Source organism: Hypomesus nipponensis, chromosome 14 (assembly GCF_054491055.1).
Source record: "Hypomesus nipponensis isolate SF chromosome 14, ASM5449105v1, whole genome shotgun sequence".
Lineage (NCBI taxonomy): Eukaryota > Metazoa > Chordata > Actinopteri > Osmeriformes > Osmeridae > Hypomesus > Hypomesus nipponensis.
In genome coordinates, this window is record NC_140374.1 from 623728 (window position 1) to 649811 (window position 26084).

At 48.8% G+C, this 26084-nt stretch overlaps 1 protein-coding gene across 2 annotated transcripts; it reads right to left on the reverse strand.

Annotated features, from left to right (window-relative positions):
* Nucleotides 1–2024: 2024 nt before the first annotated feature.
* Nucleotides 2025–24416, reverse strand: LOC146258047 (neuronal acetylcholine receptor subunit alpha-7). 2 transcript variants are annotated; one of them, XM_084672032.1, is made up of 10 exons: nucleotides 24362–24416; nucleotides 22022–22161; nucleotides 19435–19479; nucleotides 16010–16119; nucleotides 13524–13603; nucleotides 10904–11071; nucleotides 8783–8977; nucleotides 6787–6873; nucleotides 5945–6054; nucleotides 2025–3494 (listed from the first exon to the last, which is right to left on the reverse strand). In XM_084672032.1, the coding sequence occupies exons 1-10, from the start codon at nucleotides 24414–24416 to the stop codon at nucleotides 2928–2930; spliced, it is 1557 nt and encodes a 518-aa protein (XP_084528158.1). In that variant the 3' UTR covers nucleotides 2025–2927. The 2 variants fall into 2 exon arrangements, with proteins under 2 accessions (XP_084528158.1, XP_084528159.1); XM_084672033.1 differs by having other exon boundaries at nucleotides 22022–22153; nucleotides 24354–24416.
* Nucleotides 24417–26084: the final 1668 nt, after the last annotated feature.

A 26084-nucleotide genomic window follows, 5' to 3' on the forward strand; every position in this document is an offset into this window, starting at 1 on the left:
TTTCGAAGTATGTGATGTCTAGCGGCAGATTGTCTGGTCCCTCACCACCGAGCTTCAGGTTATACTGCCTCTGGATCTGCAGTGCATCTATTCACACACACACACACACACACACACACACACACACACACACACACACACACACACACACACACACACACACACACACACACACACAATAAAGTATTAATTGAAATTTGAAGACAGTTGCACAATTTGTCATTTATAATTCTGTAATTATGTCATAATCATTATTCAGCACCTGATTTTATAAAATTTTGATTAGATGTCTTGACTATTTCAAACTACATAGTGTAATACGGATGATTATGCTAGTGCTGTTTCTTGACTACAGTAATATCGATATAATATTTATCTTCTTAATTTATCTTTCTTCTTTCCTTTATCATGTTGGTTTCTGTGATGACAGTGATGACAGTGATGTCAGTGATGTCAGTGATGACAGTGATGACAGTGATGTCAGTGATGTCAGTGATGTCAGTGATGTCAGTGATGACAGTGATGTCAGTGATGTCAGTGATGACAGTGATGTCAGTGATGTCAGTGATGACAGTGATGTCAGTGATGACAGTGATGACAGTGATGACAGTGATGTCAGTGATGTCAGTGATGATAATTATCATATAATTATATAGCTTAATCAATTTACCTACATCAATAAAGAAATACATTTACTTATTTCAATGTGACATTTTTGTAAAGACAACATTTATTTATTTAATGGGACTTTTGTTTCCTAATGCCAAATGTATTTATTTTTTGACTTTTATTTCCTAACATCACATGTATTTCCGAACACCACATTTATTTAAAAAAGGTTCAGAATTTATTTCCTAGCCAAATTTATTTATGTATTTATCTATTTATTTACCTATCTTTTTATTTATTTAATTCTGACTAACTCGGTGTTCCATAGATGAGGACTTTGTAATGCGACCAGACTATACACACTCGATGAAATCCTGGATAGAAATGAATTGTTCATATCCATTTATGAAAATAGATATAAACAGTGATGATGTCAGTCAAGACATCTTGTGGCAAATTAACGTTCTGGGAATGCGAGCCTGTCTCTCCTGAGGTTCAGGGAATGCGAGCCTGTCTCTCCTGAGGTTCAGGGAATGCGAGCCTGTCTCTCCTGAGGTTCAGGGAATGTGAGCCTGTCTCTCCTGAGGTTCAGGGAATGTGAGCCTGTCTCTCCTGAGGTTCAGGGAATGTGAGCCTGTCTCTCCTGAGGTTCAGGGAATGTGAGCCTGTCTCTCCTGAGGTTCAGGGAATGCGAGCCTGTCTCTCTTGAGGTTCAGGGAATGCGAGCCTGTCTCTCCTGAGGTTCAGGGAATGCGAGCCTGTCTCTCCTGAGGTTCAGGGAATGCGAGCCTGTCTCTCCTGAGGTTCAGGGAATGCGAGCCTGTCTCTCCTGAGGTTCAGGGAATGCGAGCCTGTCTCTCCTGAGGTTCAGGGAATGTGAGCCTGTCTCTCCTGAGGTTCAGGGAATGTGAGCCTGTCTCTCCTGAGGTTCAGGGAATGTGAGCCTGTCTCTCCTGAGGTTCAGGGAATGTGAGCCTGTCTCTCCTGAGGTTCAGGGAATGTGAGCCTGTCTCTCCTGAGGTTCAGGGAATGTGAGCCTGTCTCTCCTGAGGTTCAGGGAATGTGAGCCTGTCTCTCCTGAGGTTCAGGGAATGTGAGCCTGTCTCTCCTGAGGTTCAGGGAATGTGAGCCTGTCTCTCCTGAGGTTCAGGGAATGTGAGCCTGTCTCTCCTGAGGTTCAGGGAATGTGAGCCTGTCTCTCCTGAGGTTCAGGGAATGCGAGCCTGTCTCTCCTGAGGTTCCTGTATTTCCTACTGAGGCAGACTACAGCCACAGCAGAACTGTGGTAGGAACAGAAACAACTCAAATCTGCTAACACTTTCTGGTAACCTTTTAAAACGACATTTGTTGAAATAAGCAGTTAGTTAACAGAAGTTAAACGATCAAGAAACAATTTGTGATAGTTTATTGTCTATAGAAATAGGTAATTTGCTGAGGCTAGTTAATATAAAGGGTTACCAAAACTCTAGAGTACAGAGTAGTAAACAGCCTCTTTACAAGGGTGAGCAGAAGGCAAACATATTGCTTGTTTTCTTTTTTACAATTCTAATGGCTGTTCTCCTAAGATTTACAAGAATAGGGTATAAAATGCAAACTGGCATTTCAACATTTCATAATGTATAGCATTTATGTGGATCTCCTTTCTCTGGGCAGGACAAACAGACGTCAACTAAGGTACCACTTCAGACGACACGGTTTTAAATAGTTAGATACTGTACGTTACAGATAACCCTCACATCAACACCCTTACTGGCACAAACATTGGACCTCTGTAGTCTCACAGTATCTCAATATATATAATCTATATCATAATATGATCTAAAAGACTGCTAAATGACTAAATGACTAAATGTAAATGTAAAAGACATAAATGACTATTTCAAATGTTACATCCTGAACTGAAGATAAGGATCTCCAGGGAAACAGACAGAATCATATTCATGTAGAATGACATACATGTAGAATGACATACTTGTGGAATCACATACATGTGGAATCACATACATGTAGAATGACAACTGGTACTGCTGTTGATAGGAACCATTATACTGTTGCAACAATAATAATAGCAGAAGTGAAGATACAGTACGTATTAATGTGTCATTTATCAAGACCAGTATGGTGTTTGAAATAGAATTGATTTGAATGTGTGTAGTAGTAAGTGAGTAGGTACAATATGTATGATATGTGTGCGTGTGTATGTGAATGTTTGTGTGCATGTGTGGGGGTATGCGTGTGTGTATGTGTGTGTATGTGTGCATGTGTGTGTGGGTGTGTGTGTATGTACTGTGTGTGTGTGTGTGTGTGCTTCTCAGGTCTCAGGTGAAGAAGTCTTTGGAGATGGCCTCCACGAAGTTGGGAGCAGACATGAGGATGCCGATGGTGCACAGGATGGTGAACACCGAGAACGCCATGAGGCACAGCCGGTCGATCACCGCCGCCGCAAACTTCCACTCGCTGCACAGAGCCTCGTCCTCGTCCTGGCTCCGGAAGCGCTTGGCGATGTACCGCACCTCCTCCAGGATCTGGGTGAGGTCCGTTCCCCCGGAACCTCCAGGGCCCAGGCCTCCGCTGAGCCCCGTGCTGCCCAGGGAGGAGAGCCCCGCCCTGGGCAGCAGCACCTCCTCCTCCCCCGGTCCCACCAGCCTGGAGCAGAGCACCCCAGTGTCGGGGGAGGTGCTGTAGTGCATGCTGTCCATGCCCCGGAAGCCCAGGTAGAGCATGTTGCCGTTGGAGGGCGTGAGCGCCCCCTGGTGGAGGCTGGTCTCCACGCTGGCCAGGCTGCCGCGGGGCTGCTTGTTGTGGCAGGCTGGACGTACGCGCTCCTCCCCAGGACGCTTCATACGCAGGAACCAGGCGCACCAGTTCAGCAGCACCACACGAGTCTGCAGGCGCAGAGCTCACGTTAGGGCAGGTGCACGAGGGCTGCTGGGGGGACGACACATGGGGGGGTGGTGGGGGGGGTGTGGTGGGGAGGTGTGGTGGTGGGGGGGGGGGGGGATTGGTGGGTGTGGTGGGTGTGGTGGTGGGGGGGGGGGTGTGTGGTGGGTGTGGTGGGGGGGGGTGGTGGGGGGGTGTGGTGGGGGGTGTGTGGTGGGGGGGTGTGGTGGGGGGTGTGGTTGTGGGGTGTGGTGGGGGGTGTGGTGGGGGGGTGTGGTGGTGGGGGTGTGGTGGGGGGTGTGTGGTGGGGGGGTGTGGTGGGGGGTGTGGTTGTGGGGTGTGGTGGGGGGGTGTGGTGGGGGGGTGTGGTGGGGGGTGTGGTGGGGGGGTGTGGTGGTGGGGGTGTGGTGGGGGGTGTGTGGTGGGGGTGTGTGGTGGGGGGGTGTGGTGGTGGGTGTGGTGGGGGGGGTGTGGTGGGGGGGTGTGGTGGAGGGTGTGTGGTGGGGGGGTGTGGTGGTGGGTGTGGTGGGGGGGTGTGGTGGTGGGGGTGTGGTGGGGGGGTGGGGGTGTGGTGGGGGGTGTGGTGGGGGGGTGTGGTGGTGGGGGTGTGGTGGGGGGGTGGGGGGTGTGTGGTGGTGGGGGTGTGGTGGGGGGTGTGTGGTGGGGGGGTGTGGTAGTGGGTGTGGTGGGGGGGTGTGGTGGTGGGGGTGTGGTGGGGGGTGTGTGGTGGGGGTGTGGTGGGGGGGTGTGGTGGTGGGGGTGTGGTGGGGGGGTGTGGTGGTGGGTGTGGTGGGGGGGTGTGGTGGGGGGGGGTGGTGGAGGGTGTGTGGTGGTGGGTGTGGTGGGGGGGGTGTGGTGGGGGGTGTGGTGGTGGGGGTGTGGTGGGGGGTGTGTGGTGGGGGGGTGTGGTGGGGGGGTGTGGTGGAGGGTGTGTGGTGGGGGGGTGTGGTGGGGGGGTGTGGTGGGGGGGTGTGGTGGTGGGGGTGTGGTGGGGGGTGTGTGGTGGGGGGGTGTGGTGGAGGGTGTGTGGTGGGGCGGTGTGGTGGTGGGGGTGTGGTGGGGGGGTGGGGGTGTGGTGGGGGGTGTGGTGGGGGTGTGTGGTGGTGGGGGTGTGGTGGGGGGGTGGGGGGTGTGTGGTGGTGGGGGTGTGGTGGGGGGTGTGTGGTGGGGGTGTGGTGGGGGGGTGTGGTGGTGGGGGTGTGGTGGGGGGGTGTGGTGGTGGGTGTGGTGGGGGGGTGTGGTGGGGGGGTGTGGTGGAGGGGGTGTGGTGGGGGGTGTGGTGGTGGGGGTGTGGTGGGGGGTGTGGTGGTGGGGGGTGTGGTGGGGGGGTGTGGTGGGGGGGTGTGGTGGAGGGTGTGTGGTGGGGGGGTGTGGTGGGGGGTGTGGTGGGGGGGTGTGGTGGGGGGGTGTGGTGGTGGGTGTGGTGGGGGGGGTGTGGTGGGGGGGGTGTGGTGGGGGGGTGTGGTGGAGGGTGTGTGGTGGGGCGGTGTGGTGGTGGGGGTGTGGTGGGGGGGTGGGGGTGTGGTGGGGGGTGTGGTGGGGGTGTGTGGTGGTGGGGGTGTGGTGGGGGGGTGGGGGGTGTGTGGTGGTGGGGGTGTGGTGGGGGGTGTGTGGTGGGGGGGTGTGGTGGGGGTGTGGTGGGGGGTGTGTGGTGGGGGGGTGTGGTGGTGGGTGTGGTGGGGGGGTGTGGTGGTGGGGGTGTGGTGGGGGGTGTGTGGTGGGGGTGTGGTGGGGGGGTGTGGTGGTGGGGGTGTGGTGGGGGGTGTGGTGGGGGGGTGTGGTGGTGGGGGGGTGGTGGGGGGTGTGTGGTGGGGGGTGTGGTGGGGGGTGTGTGGTGGGGGGTGTGTGGTGGGGGGGTGTGGTGGGGGGTGTGGTGGGGGGGTGTGGTGGTGGGGGTGTGGTGGGGGGTGTGTGGTGGGGGGGTGTGGTGGTGGGGGTGTGGTGGGGGGTGTGGTGGGGGGTGTGTGGTGGGGGGTGTGGTGGGGGGGTGTGGTGGGGGGGTGCGGTGGTGGGGGTGCGGTGGTGGGGGTGCGGTGGGGGGTGTGTGGTGGGGGGGTGTGGTGGGGGGTGTGTGGTGGGGGGGTGTGGTGGTGGGGGTGTGGTGGGGGGGTGTGAGTGAGTGTGTGGTGGGTACATACAGTTTGTCTATTTGCAGTTAAAAAATACCAGCTACCTCTTAGTGGCACCAGACTGAACAACACAAGCACAACCTGAAACATCACAGCTTCAACCAAGAAAAGTCATTTTATAAGTCAGCTCCTGACACAGTGTGCCCTTCAGTCCCCCTTTCTTATAAACACATTTCCATTCCCCTCACGGCTCGTGGCCGACAGCTTACCCCCCCCCCCCCCCCCCCCCCAACGGGATCCTCTCATGTAGAAACGTTAACCTTCAGGGGAAGTCACTCCATAATGGGATTCTGTGTGTTTGCCGTTCGGTGTTCCGACTGACTTACCCACTTTGGCATTTTGCCTCCGTCTGGGTCGTGATGGTGATACTGCAGCACCAGGACGGTAGCGATGACCGACAAGCCCACGATGACCATGGTGGTGGCAAAGTACTGGGCTGGAACAAAGAGTACACAGACTGCTTCACCTCCACCTCCCAAGGGAGGGAGAGCGGACCACTCTGGTTCTGAACCTTTTTCTAACCTGCAGATGTGAGCTAGCGACACCAGCAGAGAGAGACAGCAGAGAGACAGCAGAGACGCAGCAGAGAGACGCAGCAGAGAGACGCAGCAGGGACACAGCTTGCAGCAATGCTGCGAAGTGACTAATAGGTCCGTGAGGCAACTCTGTTTGACCCGTCTGCTTACTAGACTGCAGTTTAATCTTGTTAAGTATTTGCACCCCTCGCAAAAACCTGTACAGACCTAACGCTCCCTGAGCAAAATAAAACTCTAAATTGTTTTTTTTTTTCATGTGCCATCTGGGTATGGGGAAGTGTTGTATCCAGGGAAAACAGTTAACACAACTATGGGTGAGGAATCACACTTAGTGTCAGTCCTAGTTTCTCAGGACTAACACTTCCATGTGACACCTTTCTCTCCAGATGCAGAGGGGTGGGAGCAGGGAGTGAGGAGGAGAGGAGGAGTGAGGAGGAGAGGAGGAGAGGAGGAGTGAGGAGGAGAGGAGCAGGAGTGAGGAGGAGAGGAGGAGTGAGGAGGAGAGGAGGAGTGAGGAGGAGAGGAGGAGAGGAGGAGGAGAGGAGGAGAGGAGGAGAGCAGGAGTGAGGAGGAGAGGAGCAGGAGTGAGGAGGAGAGGAGCAGGAGTGAGGAGGAGTAAGGAGGGAACTCACCTATGAGGGGTACAGAGTCGGACGTGGCGGGCATGATTTCAGCTACCAGCAGCATGAAGACTGTGAGAGAGAGCAGCACCGTGATCCCTGAGGGACAGAGACAAGCACAGCCCTTTATTCCTCACAGTCACCATCACAGTATTAGGACTATGCAGTGAAATGCCCTTTGCTGAGTCTGTAAATGTGCTGATAATATAAAAATAGAAAGTAAAATAAAATAGAAATGTATGGAAAATTAACCAATTATTCCCAAATGTTGGTCTATGTATTCATATTATTGGTATAAATATTAACAGAAGGAAACAGAAGCAGACAGAAGATGGTAGGAGTCCAGCTGTGTTAGAAAGGTTGCAGTCCAATATTTTCCCACTGAAGTGTTTTATTTTATTATCAGATCTGTAGAACGAAACGAGTTTCTGGAGCATTTCAGAAGCAGCCAATCAGAGACATATAATCCAACATGTATCTTCGTCTTTCCATCTTCTAAACACTGGATCAGATGGTTTTAGAGATAACACTGTTAAGTACCAGGAGTCTGTAAGTAGGAAGTCCTTCAACCAGCAGTGAGTCTGTGTCCAGAGCTACAGCCTCTAAAGTTTCCTAATGAACTCCTCCGATCAATAAAACAGGCCAATACAAGGAACAAGATGGATAGAGCACATTATTCTCATTAACAGCTGTTTGCTTACACCTCTGAGTCAGTAAATATCACAGGAAGTCCCACTATGGTACTGGTAGACCTTATGACACACACACACACACAATCACACACACACACACACACACACAATCACACACAGACACACACACACACACACACCCTTGTGACATTCTGGTTTGATCCAGAACATCAAAGGGTTGGAGAGTGTTCAGATGTATTGTGGGCCAGGTCCACGTGTAGCTCTGCTGTCATGAGCTAAGCCCTCCAGCCCTCCTCCCTCCAGCCCTCCTCCCTCCAGCCCTCCTCCCTCCAGCCCTCCAGCCCTCCTCCCTCCAGCCCTCCGCCCTCCAGCCCTCCTCCCTCCAGCCCTCCTCCCTCCAGCCCTCCTCCCCTCAGCCCTCCGCCCTCCAGCCCTCCAGCCCTCCTCCCTCCAGCCCTGCAGTCCTCCTGCCCTCCTGCCCTCCAGCCCTCCAGCCCTCCAGCCCTCCTGTCCTCCAGCCCTCCCCTGACTGCGTCTGTATATTTCACCTGAGACACATATCGATTCCAGCTGACTGTTCTGCAGCCTGGGGTCTGGGACACACAGGGAGCAGATGTCTAAACTTCCTCATTAAACTAGCCTCATATTGAGTGCTCTGAAATTCTGTTTATCAAAGTACCTCAATTATCAATAATTCCTAAACAAGTGGGTGAATTGTTATTGCTAACGAGATCTGCATGTAAATTAAATATTATTGAAACATTTAAATCCATAGCGCTCTATCAGTGGAACATGAACCCAGAAAGCTAAATCTGCCTGTAGAGTTACACGCACACACACACACACGCACGCACACACACACACACACACACACACACACACACACACACACACACACACACACACACACACTCCACAGACTATCCAGGATCTCAGTCTGGACAGCAAACACAGTCTGACAGTCTCATTACATCTGAGCAGTCTGACAGTCTCATTACATCTGAGCAGAAGTCTGCAGTTGGCAGCAGGTCTGACTGGGACTTTGAAACGCAGACTGGCCCACAAACGTGTATGCCTATTATTTGTATATATCTTTTTGCATTATGCTGCAACCGTCACAGCCCAGCAGAGCTGAGCCTGTCTCACCCAACTGAGCCTGTCTCACCCAACTGAGCCTGTCTCACCCAGCTGAGCCTGTCTCACCCAGCTGAGCCTGTCTCACCCAGCTGAGCCTGTCTCACCCAACTGAGCCTGTCTCACCCAACTGAGCCTGTCTCACCCAGCTGAGCCTGTCTCACCCAGCTGAGCCTGTCTCACCCAGCTGAGCCTGTCTCACCCAGCTGAGCCTGTCTCACCCAGAGAGATCTTCTCCCCGGAGTCAGCTGGCAGCAGGAAGACCAGCAGGGCCAGGGTGGAGATGAGCACGCAGGGGATGAGCAGGTTAAGGCCGTAGTACAGCGTCCGCCGCCGCATCACCACCGTGAACGTTACGTCAGGGTACGGCTCCTTGCAGCAGTCATAGAAACGCTCGCTCCTACGCCCCGGGACCTCTGGGGAACACACACACACGTATACAGTGTATATATACACACACACAGACACACATACAGTATAAATACACACAAACAAAACGAATATACACACAAATGAAAAGTACATACGTATATAAACAGACACAAACACTTACAAAAACACACACACAAACATACACATTTACACATACACAGAGAAAGTGAAGACACTTAACTGTTATTGCACCCTTCTAATCACCGAGACAACAGATTAAAACATTCTGTGTTGTTAACAGTCTCCTGCTGCTGTGCTCTTTCTGCTTCCCTCAGAACATTGGCTTACGTTTCACATAAGGCCATAGAAGGGTTACAAGAGAATAATCGAGCATATGGCTGGTGAAATGGCCAACATGCCTCCTGCTATTTTCAATTAAGTGGAGTCTTACGCCCCATTGGCTGAGCATGTCTCCGGAGTGCCTTACATCCTCCTCCTCCCCCTTCTCTGCTACAGCCCTCCTCCTCCTCCTCCTCCCCCCCCTCCTCCTCCTCCTCCTTGACGTCCTCCTCCTTCCCCTCTCTGCTACAGCCCTCCTCCTCCTCCTCCTGCTCCTCCTCCCCCTCTCTGCTACAGCCCTCCTCCTCCTCTCTGCTACAGCCCTCCTCCTCCTCCTCCTCCCCCCTCTCTGCTACAGCCCTCTTCCCTCCCTCTCTTTGTCCAGGCGTTCCTGATAACAAATGGGGGTCCCTCTCCATCCCCAGGGACCTGTGACCAGGGCTGCCCTGATCATTAACCAGCAGCAGGCTTACTCCTTCAGGCTGGAGTAGAGGAAGGCAGCCGAGGCATGCAGGACCGGGCCCTGCACCCTCCTTTAACGAGAGTGTGTATGCAGGGCTAACAAGACAGATCATAAACCAAGACAACCAGCCTCTCCGGTCTTCAAGAAGGAACACGTGTTTTAATGACATGCTGCGAGAAGCGAAAATCCGATATCAACCTGGGGGGGGGGGGGGGGGGGGACAATTACATTGACATTTTCAGTTCCTGCAGGGAGACACATACCTAAAGTTGGTACATCGACTACGTTAAACTTATAAGTGTTTTTGTGTCTATAATCAGCGCCTTTACTGCATATTATTAATATTTAAATTACTTACTTATGTTTACAGAGAAATATTGGCGGGGGACAACTCTTATTTTCCTCAGGATTGGGAGTGTGTGAGAGAAGGACGTAGAGAAGGACGTTCAGAGGACGTAGATGCTACAGCCTTGTTTCAGCATCTGTTATTAGCTGTTTAATGCTACATGTCAGATTGTGATGTAACCCTGAAGGAGAACTTCGCTGCTGACGGCCATCTCAGACATTCAGCTAACTGACAGTCAGAGCTGAGGTGAACAGGGAAGGGTTTGGAAACCAAATATCACTTGCTCAGCATGCTTTATTTCATCATCCAAATGCTTGACTGGGCAGAACGAGCCGGGAGATAAATATTCTAGGTCTCCTTCCCCCCTTCTGGGTTAACAAGCTCAGTGCTGGCATCTGCAGACCTTTCCCCAGCAGGGCCAAACTCTTGAGGATTGCTGAACAACAGCTAGGCAGTTTTAACAAGCATTGGATATGATGTTTGTTATGTAAATCCTGCTGTTTTCTCCTTCCACTCCTGAACAACTCGCCATCTTTAGAGGCATCAAAACAAGCATCCTTCTGGAAGTAGTTCAGCCATGGCTGTAAGCTGATCCTGCTGGCAGCCAGCTGACACAAGCTGAGTGAGAGATGAGACTGGGTGATGGAAGACCTTTCTTCGATGCAGACAAGTTGTTATGTAAGATTCTCACACACTGAAGCACTGATACTCCTGAACACTCATACGTCTGAAAGCATCTTAAGAAAACCTTCCAATTGAATGTTCTTGACTTGACCTGCTCGATAGAGTACATCACTGCAGCTTCTCATGGGAGGAACTCACCAACCAGGTCCCACTCTCCGTTAGCGATGTATCCGGTCACGTCCGCCTCCACCATCTGCAGGTCCAGGGACCAGCCGCCGTACGTCCACGAGCCAAACTTGAGGTCACAGCGCTGGACGTCAAAGGGAAACCAGCGAACGTCGATGTAGCACGTGCTCTTGAAGATCCCTGTGCAAGGGATGTGAGATTGTAAGCAATTGCGTAAAAAAAAATCTTTAAAGAATTATGGTTATATAGACAGGTTGCCAAGTCACAAATTTATCTTAGGCAGGGTGAAAACTGTGAAATAGGAAAAATCATTTTATAATCAAATATACAAAAGATTGCCCGAAAGAACAAGATCGCGAATACAAGCGCCAAAATGAGCTTTCTCCGCAGGGTGTCCGGGCTCTCCCTTAGAGATAAGGTGAGAAGCTCGGTCATCCAGGAGGGGCTCAGAGTAGAACCGCTGCTCCTCTGCATCGAGAGGAGCCAGCTGAGGTGGCTCGGGCATCTGATCAGGATGCCTCCTGGACGCCTCCCTGGTGAGGTGTTCCGGGCACGTCCCACTGGGAAGAGTCCCCGGGGAAGACCAAGGACACGCTGGGACTATGTCTCTCGGCTGGCCTGGGAACGCCTCGGGGTCCCCCAGGAAGAGCTGGTGGAAGTGGCCGGGGAGAGGGAAGTCTGGGCCTCCCAGCTTAGGTTGCTGCCCCCGCGACCCGAACCCCGGATAAGCGGCAGACGACAACGAGGACGACGACAAATATTTCTGCTATGATTGTGTGGAATTATCAGCGGGCCAGGAGCACAGCTGTGGGGATGCCAGAGGAGGTAATGCAGAGGAGGAGGAGACGGCGCCAGTTGCCCAAGCAGAAAGAATGAGACAAGCCTCTTGATTTAAATGCACTGGGTCCCTCCAGTAAGATAAATAGCAGAGAAATTCAATTTGTTCCCAATCACTAAGCGTCTGCAAAGCGCTTCCTCCTGTCCCCTCCTTCATAGCGGCACTTCGTTCTGTGTTGGATGTCTTTCCCCTGCAATAAGGTCTCCCTGGACCTTTGTGAATGGCCTGTTTGACTGAATGGCCACTTACTGATAGCGGGTGTATCCCTCTGTTTAACACCCTCCTCCCTTCCTCCTCACAGGAACAGAGATGTTCCAATGTCCACTGTCGGTCATCAGGCATGTGTTTGGGACTGTTGCTTATTGCCTGATGTTTAACAGTCCAGTGTTTCTCCTTGAGTTCAGGCCTCGTCAGCAAGAGGCCAGCAGCGATGGCCCAGCCGAGGGCTGTCCTGGGAGAACCCCTGCCCATGGCAGGTGCTGTAACTCTGGCAGGGACTGACCTTGTGAAGCATGGAGGTGGGACATTACTGGGTCACCAAGACAGATTAGCAAACCGGCAAGGAGGAGGAGGGCTGGGAGGAGGAGGAGGAGGAAGAAGGCTGTAGCAGGCTAGGGAGGAGGAAGGCTGGGGTAAGTAGCAGGTTAGGGAGGAGGATGAGGAGGCTGGGGTAAGTGGAGGTTAAGGAGGAAGTAAGGAGGGATGGGAGGAGGAGGTAAGGAGGGATGGGAGGAGGAGGAGGTAAGGAGGGATGGGAGGAGGAGGAGGTAAGGAGGGATGGGAGGAGGAGGAGGTAAGGAGGGATGGGAGGAGGAGGAGGTAAGGAGGGATGGGAGGAGGAGGAGGTAAGGAGGGATGGGAGGAGGAGGAGGTAAGGAGGGATGGGAGGAGGAGGAGGTAAGGAGGGATGAGAGGAGGATGTGAGGAGACAGCTCCTGGAGGTATTACCCCATTTAGACGTCTCAGTCACCGCTTCGATCGAAATTCTGATATCAATCAATGCCCATCTTAACGACATTCTTAAAGGTCATAAAGCAGATTTACTGACCTGGCTATGACTCTACAGCTCATAAGGGACTCTTCTGTTCTCCATCCAAAATGGAGACGAGATAATTGTGTCAGCCACGGTCAGCACAGAGCTAACTGTTTATGTGAGGTGTGTGCTTGTGTACTCTGGGCTGATGTTGTGCAGAATGCAGCTAATCTACATCAGCTCTGCATGACTTGATGCATTAGTTATGGTAGGCTCATCATCACAGGCCCCGCCTCCTCTCTCTGGGCGTGCAGAGGGCCGTGCAAACAGGGTGGAGGTAAACAGAGTCCTATCAGAGGACTTCACCTGTGGAATTCATCCATCAGCGCCATCACTTGTCATTAACTTTCAGTGACCCCTTTTGACTTTCTTGATTCTAATTTTGTCACAAACTCAAACCCTACTGGACACCTACCTAGTACACTTTACAATATTGCTGAGTGATAAAACTATTTTGTGTAAAAGTGCAATTATGATGAGATTATCATACATAACAGTTATAACAAAACAGCATCTTGGGTTCTGGAGTATCTGGAATCAGGTACTGGCAGGAACCCTTAAGTTCACGTAGGTGCCTAAGATACTATATTTACTCTACACTATATATTATACTGTATAGTGTTGGACTCTATATTCACTTTTACCATCCACGTTACAGTATGAGCAAACAAATATCAGCAGATCAACTGTTAGGAGGTTTTTAAAAGTCTGAGAATACGAGAGCAGCTTGGTTGTTACTGTGTGGGGCTCCAGAGTCTCACCTGGAGGCAGGTACTGGCAGTAGCCCGTAGAGTTCACCAGCACGTTGGTGTGGAAGGTAGCATCAAACCGCTCATCAGCGCTGTGGAGGAACACACACAAGAGCAGTTAGCCTCATTAGCTAACTGCTCTTATTTTTTACTGCTTTTATTTGCTCATAAAAGCAGTACCTTGTAGCTTTAGTGAGAAAACAAGCCCTGTGGACGAGCTGGGTTAGTGTTGCCATGAAGAGGACTGTGTAAATCTGAGTTATACGCCCCAGCACAGCCCAGCACAGCACAGCCCAGCACAGCAAAATACACACATCTGCTGTACGCACAGAGGAAACATCAACACACAGCCACAGACATGCTGTACAAACTCTGTTATGCAGCTCAGGGACACACACACACACACACACACAGACAGTCAGTGAGAAGGTTATGTAAGCATTTGAATGAGCAGTGTTTTAGACTGTGAGATTTAGGCTCAGCCGCTCAAACATAACAAATGAAACCAGCAGACGCGACCACACACACACATACACACATCCACCCACATACACACACCAACCCACATACACACACACATACCCACACCCACCCACATACACACACTCATCCACATACACACACTCACCCGCATACACAGACACACATACAAATCCAATGCTGAACAAGGTCTCACACTCAGATACTGGCTCCTCCCACATTCAGATACTGGCTCCTCCCACACTCAGATACTGGCTCCTCCCACACTCAGATACTGGCTCCTCCCACACTCAGATACTGGCTCCTCCCACACTCAGATACTGGCTCCTCCCACACTCAGATACTGGCTCCTCCCACACTCAGATACTGGCTCCTCCCACACTCAGATACTGGCTCCTCCCAACACAGATCCTGAGGATTCTTCCCATAGCAACACACAGTGAGCAAACAATGACAAGAACATTTTTCATGCAGCGTGATTTAAAACATAAACACAACAATCACTCTTTTCTGCCCCTTGTTTCTCAAATATTGTGTTTAGCAAAAAGGGACTCATGATAAGAACTAAACAATATTAAGAACTGCTAACATTTTATGGCTTCATCCTCTACAATCTTATTATTTTGCCAAACAAGCTTGTCCAAATAATGGCTCCAGTTTAACCTCAAACTAACTTAAGAGAACAGCTTTCGGCCTCTACATCATCCCCACAGCTCATTAAGTCATAAGTCTGTCTGGTTTTGGACCTTATCTTTGATCAGTCTCTTCCTTCAACTGCAAATTAACTTTTGTTTCTGAAACTGACACTGTTTAATGTGCTCATGCTCTAGAGAGCATCAGCACAACAAACAGTGGCATTAGCACATTAAACAGTGGCAGTTTCAGAAACAAAAGTTAATTTGGGGTGCAAACTCTTCAGGGATGAAAAAGGTGACAAGGATCTGAAACACCTCGGGGGTCCTGGGCATGCTCCTTGGGGGAAGAAAAAAAATATATAAATATATATATGAACACTCCGAAATTAATTTGAGGATTATAGGTCACATGACCAAAAAGCTGTTGAAGTTTGAAGGTTTATTTTGAATAAATAATTATTTTTTAATAACTTGAGGTGAAAATGAACAAAATAAAGGCTTTGCAGCATGAATGCATACATCTTCAACAGTTTAACATTATGTTGATGCTCCTAGTTCATGTTGTTGAGAAGCTATTGACTTTTGAAACGTGTAATTTGTTGATGGTCCCTAAACATACGCGTTGTTTAGGCAGCCGAAAGCATTGGCTAAGCGGCCGGTTGTAGCGGTGCTAAACACCGTTTAAAATAACACAATACTGGGCGTCCGAATATCTGTTGAATATCAAACTTCAAACCAACTTTACCACGGCCATTCACCAGCCTAAAATACATTAGAGTCAAATCATCTCTGTCCATGACAGCTCCTTTAGCTTCCTCTGGGTATTTGTGCCCCACACAGGTATAGCAGAACTGCCCGCAATATAGTTAGGCTACGTCGTTTTCTCCAAAATAGCAAGTCATTTCCGCCCCCACTCCAAAACAAAAAAAACGCGAGGTGACGAGTTTGCACAGTTTGTCTGTTAGAGGTACTTGTCAGACAGAGGATCTTCCAGCGCCCCACCCCACCCCCGCGGGGCCTGGTGTTCTTAACTAGGAACTATTCATTCCTGACTACAAAATAATATATATGTTTTTATTAATTTGGTAGCCTTAATAAAACTGCGCTGGACCTCTTCGCTTTGCAAACCAGCTTGTGGTGACGGCAGTGATGGACAGGACATGGGGCGTCGTTAGACCCTGTTTACTCGGCAAGAGCCCCAGTATGAATCTGCTGTGCAGTGGCGCCACCAGGAATTTTGGGCTCCATGAAAATGAAAATATAAATTTATATTTTTTGATGATTTCATCATTCGTTCATTTGATAAATGAACAGCAGTTTTCCTGGACTGTAAATGAACAGCAGTTTTCCTGGACTGTAAGACGTAAGAGGACGTGTTGGTACCTGTTGTACAGAAGGATGTCGGGCCTCCAGATCTGGCTGTCAGGGAACCTGACGTTGGTGACTCCAGGGTAGTCTGTGGCGTTCCAGCGCAGGTAGTGGTCCGTCCAGTACTGGAGATCACACACACACACACACACACACACACACACACACACACACACACACACACACACACACACACACACACACACACACAGCTTCAGGTTTACTCTCTCGAGACCACGACCCATTCCCTGATCAGCTGGCTCTGTATTAAAGCTCAGAAAAAAATATGAATACAAATATAAAGCTTCTACTACAAACTGAAAGGCTGTTGATTGGTATCAAATATCCAAGAAGCTTCAAAGAGACAACTAAATAACCTCCTTGAACCGTTTTCCTGACACAAATAAAGGAACTATTTTAATTCTGAATACACACATGATTGGATGGAGTGTACGGAGACATACTGTAAAAGACAGAACCAGTCTGAATCAAACTCATCCAGGTCAGTTTCAGACTCATCCAGGTCTGAATCAGACTCATCTAGGTCAGAATCAGACTCATCCAGGTCTGAATCAGACTCATCTAGGTCAGAATCAGACTCATCCTGGTCGGAATCAGACTCATCCAGGTCAGTTTCAGACTCATCCAGGTCTGAATCAGACTCATCTAGGTCAGAATCAGACTCATCCAGGTCTGAATCAGACTCATCCAGGTCGGGATCAGACTCATCCAGGTCGGAATCAGACTCACACAGGTCTGAATCAGACTCATCCAGGTCTGAATCAGACTCATCCAGGCTGGTACACAGTTCAGCTCACTAGAACGTGTGTTTAAAGGTGTGAGTCACTGCCCAGGCTAACCCTCCCTGTCTGATTCATGTTCATAGTTTATTGTCATTCATCATAACAAACTCAAGATTTAAGATTCCTCCTGGATTCCTCCGACCTACTACCCTGAAAAAGACCATGAGATAAATGACAGGAATAAAAATATATAATTGTAATTATAGATGACATTAATATAATCATGGGACTAAATGATCCTCTTGGTGATTAACCACAGGCAGAATAGGGAGAACAGGATGAAATGAGAGATAGTGTTACCTCTGTTCTTTGCGAACCTTCAGACAGGTTAGCCATCAGCCATCCAACCCCAGCCTCCTATTTTGACTGAATGACCTCACAGAAGACGAGGCCATCAAATGACCTTCTTCCTGTCCAAATTGAGTTGGTTTGTCAGAGCCCCAAAACCCTGTCGAGCATCTCTCAATGTGGCCCAACGACTCCTGGTTCTTCCTCTGTCTCTATCGCTCTCTAATCAGTTTTCCTAATGACATAATTAGCTTTTGGAATCATCCGCAGGCTCCTCTGTCTTCTGGCATTGGGCAGGTACGCTAATCTGACTTCCTATGAGAGGAGAGCGCTCTAAATGGGATTACACAGTGAAAGGGTCGTTAAATGGGCTTACGCTCTGCCAGTGGACATTGTTATTCTTGTGACTGACTGGCTGGGGGAACAGAGATAACGTCAGGTGAATTCTGAAAACTAGCAAATACCTTTAAGAGAAGAATCTTAAACCCCTATTCACCTCCTCTATACAAACAGATTTTTATGGTGTCAAAAATATGTTGTGCAGTGAATAAGCACTATAAATTACCCAGGAAGAGAAATCTGCAGTGGGTGTGTGGATATATATTTAGTTGTAGATAACTGTTTCCTCTTGTGGGCATTTTGTGTTTTTTTCATTACCCCAGCTATATCCTTACTGTTACTGTGAAACCTTTACAGAACTACAGTTATGGATGTTGACATTTGAAAAATACCCGTACCTCTGGGGCACAGAAACATCTCCCATCCAAACAGACTTCAACGGCTACAGAAACATCCCTGGAGATCGCTTCTCCAAACAGAGAGCGAGAGAGGCGATTTGTTGAGTGCTCCAAAACAAATTAAGCAAAGACCATTTCGCACTGGAAGCAATTTTGTGGACAATTTGTGGTAAGAAAAGTTATGGCAAAAAGCCTGGAGCATAAAACAACCTTTCTTCACCAAGGGAAAGTGTTAGCAATGGATTACGACAAATGTATTAGCGGTTCTTGACTTTTTCAGTGGGGGAGGTGGGGGGAGGGGTTCAGGCCAGTGATAACAAACCTAATTACATTCCAGTTGCTGTATGAAATGGCTTTAAGAAGCGCTATCCAAAAAAAGGACTCTTGGCACTGACGATGGCTTCCAGAAATTGGCCCCTGCCTCCCCTCAACATGCTGCCTCCCCACAACATGCACCAGGAGGTGCTTACCAGGGAGTACTGAGAGTGTCACACAGAATACTAAAGGGAGGTTATTTGAACACTTCAAAGGCTGTGAGACCAGGTGTTAGCACCAGCGTGGCATATTGACAGAGACAAGCCTGACAGGGTCTTTTAACTGCAGATACAGTGACTAGAATGGGAGTATTTGTGGAAGCGGGGCAAATCCCGCAGTCCCTATTCTCCGCCAGCTAGTTCGAGTTTCTCCTCCAACAGCAGTTATCTGGGTCAAATACACAGCATTAGAGAACCAATCCATTTAGGCACTATGGAAGCCAAATTGAAAGAAGGACAAGATTGTTTGGCTTCAGCTATACATTTATTATGGATGTTTGATTCCCCCTGTCTCTCCAGGTCCATATGAGCTGTCCCTTCGGCCACTCTGGGCCATTTGTACTGTTCCATACTTTAAGGGTTTAATTTCCTTAATGCTGGAGCTGGTCCCTGTCTCAGTGTTGGGCTGGAGCAGGAAGCTAAAACAAGAAGCCTTCAGGCCGGGGAGTTCATGCAGGTGCGTAGCGAGGTCATACAGGTGCGTAGCGAGGTCGTGCAGGTGCGTAGCGAGGTCGTGCAGGTTCGTAGCGAGGTCAGACCCATCGATCAGAAATGCAAAGCAGACCCTGAACATGCCAGACACCTTCCAGTGGATAGTTGAGGATTGTTCCGGTACAGAGTATTTACAAAAACAGTTTGATAAAGGAACGAGTGAGCCCCACGAGAGAGAGAGAGAGAGAGAGAGAGAGAGAGAGAGAGAGAGAGAGAGAGAGAGAGAGAGAGAGAGAGAGAGAGAGAGAGAGAGAGAGAGAGAGAGAGAGAGAGAGAGAGAGAGAGAGAAAGAGAAAGAGAGAGAGAGAGAGAGAGAGAGAACAAGTCTCTAGTCCAGGGGTATTCAATCCTGGTCCTCGAGAGCCCCTGTCCTGCATGTTTTAGATGTTTCTCTGCTCCAGCACATCTGATTGAAATGAATGGTCATTACCCGGCTTCCACAGAGCTTGATAACAATCCATTCATTTGAATCAGGTGTGCTGGAGCAGGGAAAAATCTAAAACATGCAGGGCAGGGAGGCCCGAGGACCAGGATTGGGAACCCCTGATCTAGACTTTAGACATGGACTGTTAGATGACAGGACTCACCAGCTGCAGCCAGATGTTGGTAGTCAGGACCTGGTTCTTTTCATCCTGTAAATATATTAGATACATATCAGATAGGATATGAGTGTCTACCATCTATCATTACTACATAACACAGGATATCAGTGTCTACTATCTATCATTTCTACGTTACATAGGAAATTAATTATCACACAAAAGGTCTGTTTTTTTCTAGATGTCCAGTAGATGTATACTGTGTCCTGTTTATGAGTGTGTGTGTGTGTGTGTGTCTGAGGCTGTGAATAATGGGGAGATGAGAGCTGGGGGGGTCCAGTCCCCCGCTGGAGTCTGGTGCCTGGCAGGGGGTATGGAATCAGACACGCACAGTAAACAGCTTCTCCTGGCAGCTCTGTGGGTACCAACGGAGGAACACTGCCTCGCAGGGCGCCTCGCAGGGGCCTCACAGGGGGCCTCACAGGGGGCCTCGCAGGGGCCTCACAGGGGGCCTCACAGGGGGGCTCACAGGGGCCTCACATGGGCCTCACGGGGGGCCTCACAGGGGGGCTCACAGGGGGGCTCACAGGGGCCTCACGGGGGGCCTCACGGGGGGCCTCACAGGGGGGCTCACAGGGGGCTCACAGGGGCCTCACAGGGGGCTCACAGGGCACCTTGAAGGGGCCTCACATGGGCCTCACAGGGGGGCTCACAGGGGCCTCACGGGGGGCCTCACGGGGGGCCTCACAGGGGGGCTCACAGGGGGCCTCACAGGGGCCTCACAGGGGCCTCACAGGGGGCTCACAGGGCACCTTGAAGGGGCCTCACATGGGCCTCACAGGGGGCCTCACAGGGGGCCTCACAGGGGGCTCACAGGGGGCCTTACAGGAGCCTCACAAGGGGCCTCACAGGAGCCTCACAGGGGCCTCACAAGGGGCCTCACAGGGGCCTCACAGGGGCCTCACAGGGTGCCTCACAGGAGGCCTTCCAGGTACCCCCTTTTCCACCAAAGTGAACTGGGAGCTAGTTCGGAGCTGGTTCAATTTCCGAGCCTTCTAAGAACCGGTTTGCTTTTCCACGGGCTACAGAGCCACCACAGAGCCACGTCATTACGTCACTGTATACGTCTCATCTTCCCCAGCAAGGCCAGCGGCAGCGCCAAACACAAAGCAGAGCCCGTCTAAAGGCAGTTTATCAATCCAAAGAACGCGAGGTTGAGATGTGTGTTTTCTTGGCTATTGTGCCCTGGACTCGTAGCAATATGACAACACTGGCATTATTAGCGCAACATTTTATAACCTTTTGCTGTATAGTGCTTGTGTATTACATTTGTGTTAAATATAGGCTCATACTTAATAAAGTTCAAAACAAACAAAAAATGTGTGTTTGTCATTTCACTCATTTGATAGGATTATGATAAAATGCAGTAGTGTCTGCACTGCACTGTGATGCTAGCTAGGTTATCGAAAAGTCGGAGCAAATGTACAAATTAGCCGTTTCATCAATAAAATAAGCACATTTTCAGCAACTACACTGCTCACTTCTCGTTACATTTGTATTCAGATGCTGATGTACACGTACCGTTTAGTTGAAATATTGCTGTAATGGCGGTCAAAGGATTCTGTTCGTCTTGTTGGTCACGGTAACCCTTAGACTGGCTCTGCCCTCCTACTTCCGCTCAATTTGGATTTCGCTTCTGTACTAGGTCTGGGAGCTCGGCTCTGAAGTCGGTTTCTAGAAACACATTTTTTGTAGGTCCAATCAGCGAACAGTGGGAGTGGCTGAGAACGATGACGTTAATGTCGTGCACTAGTTTGAGTAGTTCAGTAATGACGGCGGAGAAAGATGCGAGCGAAACTATTCTGCGGTTGTGGCAGCAACGCTGCCGAATATCCATAGGTTAAAGCCAGAGCAAGAACATTCCTTGCTGAGTTTTGTTGGTGGCCATGATGTTGTGGCCCTCCTCCCCACGGGGTTTGGGAAAAGTTTGATTTTCCAGCTACGGCAGCTAGCTCTGTTACAGTAGTGGTGAAGGAGTTGGCGAAGGCGAAAGCTTGCGATTGGTTATGGCAAATCAGAGTGGCTCTGGGCGGATCCAATAGTTTTAAACTTCAACAGAGGACCCACCTTCAAGGAAGTTAACGTTTGTCAATGGAGAGATCCCAGACCCTCTGCACAAATGAAATGTACGAGGGGCTGGTTAGGACCGGGCTAGGTAACCCTGCGCCCCGACGCAAATGGTTCTTATTTGGGTCTTACTTTAACCCAGCTCTGTTGTGGTGCTAGTTAAGAACCACTCTGGTTCGGAGGCGATTCTTAGGTTGTCGAAAGAGAAAAAACTGCTTCGAGATTAAGCACTGGCTCTGAACCAGCACCCAAAATGCGTTGGTGGGAAAGGGATAAGTGTGTCTCACAGGGTGGCGCGTTAATGAGACTCCCAGCTGCTCCTCTTCAGGGAGCGTGTCCGCGTGCGTCCTGCCCCGTCCATCTCACGCTTGGTATGCTTTTTATGTGTGCACGTGTGGGCCCTCTTTTGATGAATGGGTATACTGTAGCTTGGGAGTTAGAGCATTTGACTGCAGATGAATATGGTAATAATGTCATGATAAATGAGCAGGTGTGCGGCTGAGCTCACCACGTCCATGATCTGCATGAGGCTGAAGCTGAAGTGGACGGTGAGAGAGTGGGAGTCGTTGAACACCGGACGCTCCAGAGGGTTGTAGTTCCTCATCAGGTCCTTGTAGAGACGCCGCTGGTGCTGTCCCTGCTGGGTGACTGACACACACACACACACAGCCTGGTCACTACATACACACCGATGAAACACAAAATACTTGCTGGCTAGTTAGGTTTCTACAGTTGACAGTTTAGGTGCAGTTACGTATGTGAAGCCCTCTGTGACAAGGTAAAAAGGGCTGTACAAATACAATTTGATTAAATTGGAGCTAAAAGGCAAACAATGAGAGATAAACAGAAATCTACTTCAAAATAACTTAATGAAAGAGTTCCCATTGATGATTCCTGAATAGGAATGGACTCCAATAAATAACTTTTATATCCTCAATTACCGTCCAGAATTAAATTGTGCAGCTCTCCAGAGACTACTACAGTGTATTACATATAGACACCATCCAGTCAATCACTGTAGAATAAATACATAAATAAATAGAAAAAGGATCAAACTGGATCAATGGCTGCAATGTCATAAAGAGAACATGTTTAGTGCTGAGAGCAGGGGCATAGGGTTCATCTCCAGGCTGTAGATACCCTCAGGCAGGGGTTCCAACCCTGTTCCTGGAGAGATACCTTCCTTACAGTTATAGCTTACTCGATTTAACAGGTCAAAAAGATGATTCTAAGAATCAGGTGGGCTAGATAGGGGTTGGAGTGTAGTGAAGTCACTAAGTAACTAAGTCACTCTCAGTTTCTGACATGACAATACAAATGAGATCATAGAGACAGCCCCCTTATATGTCTTAAGGTCATCAACAATTGTTCCTCCATTCTCCTATTGATTGCTGAGCTATTATGCCAAAAGTTATGAAAATAGTCACCATTTGATGCGAACTATGCTTTTCTCAACTTAGACGGCCTCATGTGTACATTATAAGCGCCATGGCCAACAGCAGAAAGCGCGCTGTGATACTTCAGTTTATGTCGTATTTACGAAACCTGCAGGTCACCGGGTAATCAGCGCCTTTCTCCACCCACCATACCGTACATTGGGAGCATTTAAACGCACAATTGAAAGGGCCTCCTTCTCTCTTTCTATCATGTATCAGCCTGTTTGAAATTATCCTGATGCCAATATTTGTAATGCAGCGAGGAGTTTAACAACTGCTCGAATGGAATGTGAACGCTGACTCAGAGATTTGATGTAATCTTTGATTTCTTCCAGTAACTGTAATATTGCATGGCTGCTTAATCTGTAATGCATAATGATTTCTGTTCAATCAACTCAAAAAGTGTGATAATTGTGGCAAAAAATCCTTTGGCCTTTGTCTTCGTCTTGCTCGGGTTACGACTGCAATTTCACCAGGAGGCATATGCGCATCCTGGTTTGAATTCTCACCGCAAAATAGAGGTGCGCTTTCAAAGGCGGTTCACCGCGGAATACATAATTAGGCGCACTTTACGCATTCCCTCCCATCTCTTTTAGGAAACTCCCACTTTCCCCTTGACCCTCCCGTGAATGTATATGCATGACACGCGGGAAAGCGCAATTTGCCATTTTCATTTCCCGCGACATGCAGTCTGCGCTTTTACCTCAGTGCGGCATGTTTGTACATACCTCGCCATGCTTTTACGCGCAAATTGCGAAACAAATACGCCTGAAGTGGGCGCAAAAGCGTTAGTACATGAGGCCCAATGTTTCAGTTTTGCGTAAAAAGGGTTACATTTTAAATAAATAAACGGTCATAACTTCCACATTTGTAATAGTTTGTGCCCACTACACCAATCACAGGAAACAAACGGCTCATAACAAATAAGATACATCTCTCTGGAATAAAATGTGTATCACAACACAAGTCAAATGCAAACTAAGGATAGAAGTAACTCTGCTTCACAACAGTGTTGCAATTAATGTCACTAAAACACATTACGCACCTAATCCACATCACGCATCATTTATCCAATTGCCTATAAATACAGTCAAACTTAATTTCTCCATGAAGACATTTTAAGTATTGTAGAACCACCTCATAGGCTATTAGCCTAGTATCCTTGACAAACTTTTCTCTCTAGTCCAAACTAGTTAGTACAATTTAAATTGACTTAAAATAACATTTGGTGCGCGCGGCCGCGGACGAAGTGCAGAAAATACTAGAATTAAAGCTAGACTATTTTCCGTTGGCCAAAAACTGTGGGACTAAAAGTAGCTCATCAAGGTAACGTATCCTGCTGTTAAAGTATGTTAATGCTGCCCCTGTCGAAATAAACAGTGATTCTAGTTTAAGAACGCATGCAAACGTACCCTGGAACAAGCAGAAGATGACAACTAGATTCAGGGTGAAAATCCGTCCCTCCATCGTTTAACAGGCAAGATGCCTTCGGAAGCAGGCTGTCAGCTCCGAAACTACTTTGCCAAGCCTAACAGAGTTACCGGTAATATAGCATAAGCAGATAGTAACCGGGCATCCTAGCTCGGCGCTCAGGATGAAATGCTAATCAGGCGTCCTGACATGGGAATATTCTTCCTATTTCTATGATGCTGCACAAGGGTATCGCATGCTCCTCCCCGAAGCCCTAAAAATGAAAATGAGATTCGCGGCACTAAACTCAAATGTCTGTGAAAGATGAAATGTGCTCATGGGCTACAGTATTTCATAAAGTCCTTTCCACCAGCAGAGTACAGGCAGAACCTGAAAGCATACTGGCGGCGTAATTACATATTTAATATATTAACACTTTTTAATTAAACATTTGTAAATGGTAGCGTTTCAATTTAATTAATAAAGGATAATTAAACACATGCTACCAATACGCTGCGGAGTGAAATAACTTGTTTTTTTGTTCAGAGGCAGTCTTGCCTTATACAAGATCACATATCATTTGATTTTTTGTAGGCACATCTCTTAGCTATGTTTGCGCCGCCGTATAAAAAACCGTTGCTGATGTGTCCCATTTTGAATCGCCCACTGCATGGCCAGAATTATGTCCAGTAAGAAAACAAAGCGACGAAAATCCAGACTGTTCTCAGACTGAGTAGTTGGAGTTTCAGACAGACTGGCCTGATTGTGAGGTTGCACTGCTGCACAGCCAGGTTGGCAAAGACAGAGATGAAACGGAATATCATAACTTGTTGGGAGGTTTAAGCTGTCAGAGAACTGGCCTGTTCTAATACTGCTACACCAGTGGTTCCCAGACTTTCTGTGCTCCCCTTTGGTACATCACCCCTCCCCCCCCACCCACAAAATCTGCGATTTTTTTTTCACATTTTCTGCGGTTATTCGGACTGAAAATTTGCGGAATTCCGCCAGCCTTCCTGTTATGTCAGAGCGACCGAAGATATTCCACAATAGTTTGACGCCGAATATGGTTGATTGAATGTTGACAGACTGCAAAAAAAGTATTGATCCATCCTTCCATCCTCATAAAGATCGTCTGAAAAATCCCTGCCCCTGTCTATTGCTGTAATTTTGGTTGATACATGTTTCCTTGTCAGTTCTTCAGGGCTGAATCTCGGCATTTTTGGGTAACGTTTTAATATTGGCTACAGTAGCTAGTCAAACGTGAACATTACTGCATCAGTTTCAGGGTTTACAGACTTCCTTCGATTGCTAATACAGACCAACCTACACCGGAGGAAATGGGCTCTGTTTACAGGTTAAATATTTTGAAAGAATAGAGACGTAATACGAGTTGACAGGTTTATTTAAAGGTATTTGCAGCACAAGCGTTTTTAAACTAAATTTAGGGGTTCTTGAGCGACCCTAAATTTAATCTCAGCACTCCTAAAAATAATAAAAATAATATATATATATTTTTTTAAATCTTGAATTATTATGATCTTAAATACGTTTTTGTGCTCAAGCGTAAGAGGTTGCAAACATGTCTGTTAGTGGCAGATGACAAACAATTACAGGTTCAAAGGGCTTTAAACAGGTTTAATATCCAGTGTTGCCATACACCTTTAATGTTGGTCGTCTGGCAATAAAACCAAAGGAGAAGAAGTAGGTAGTTAATTTCATGGCGCA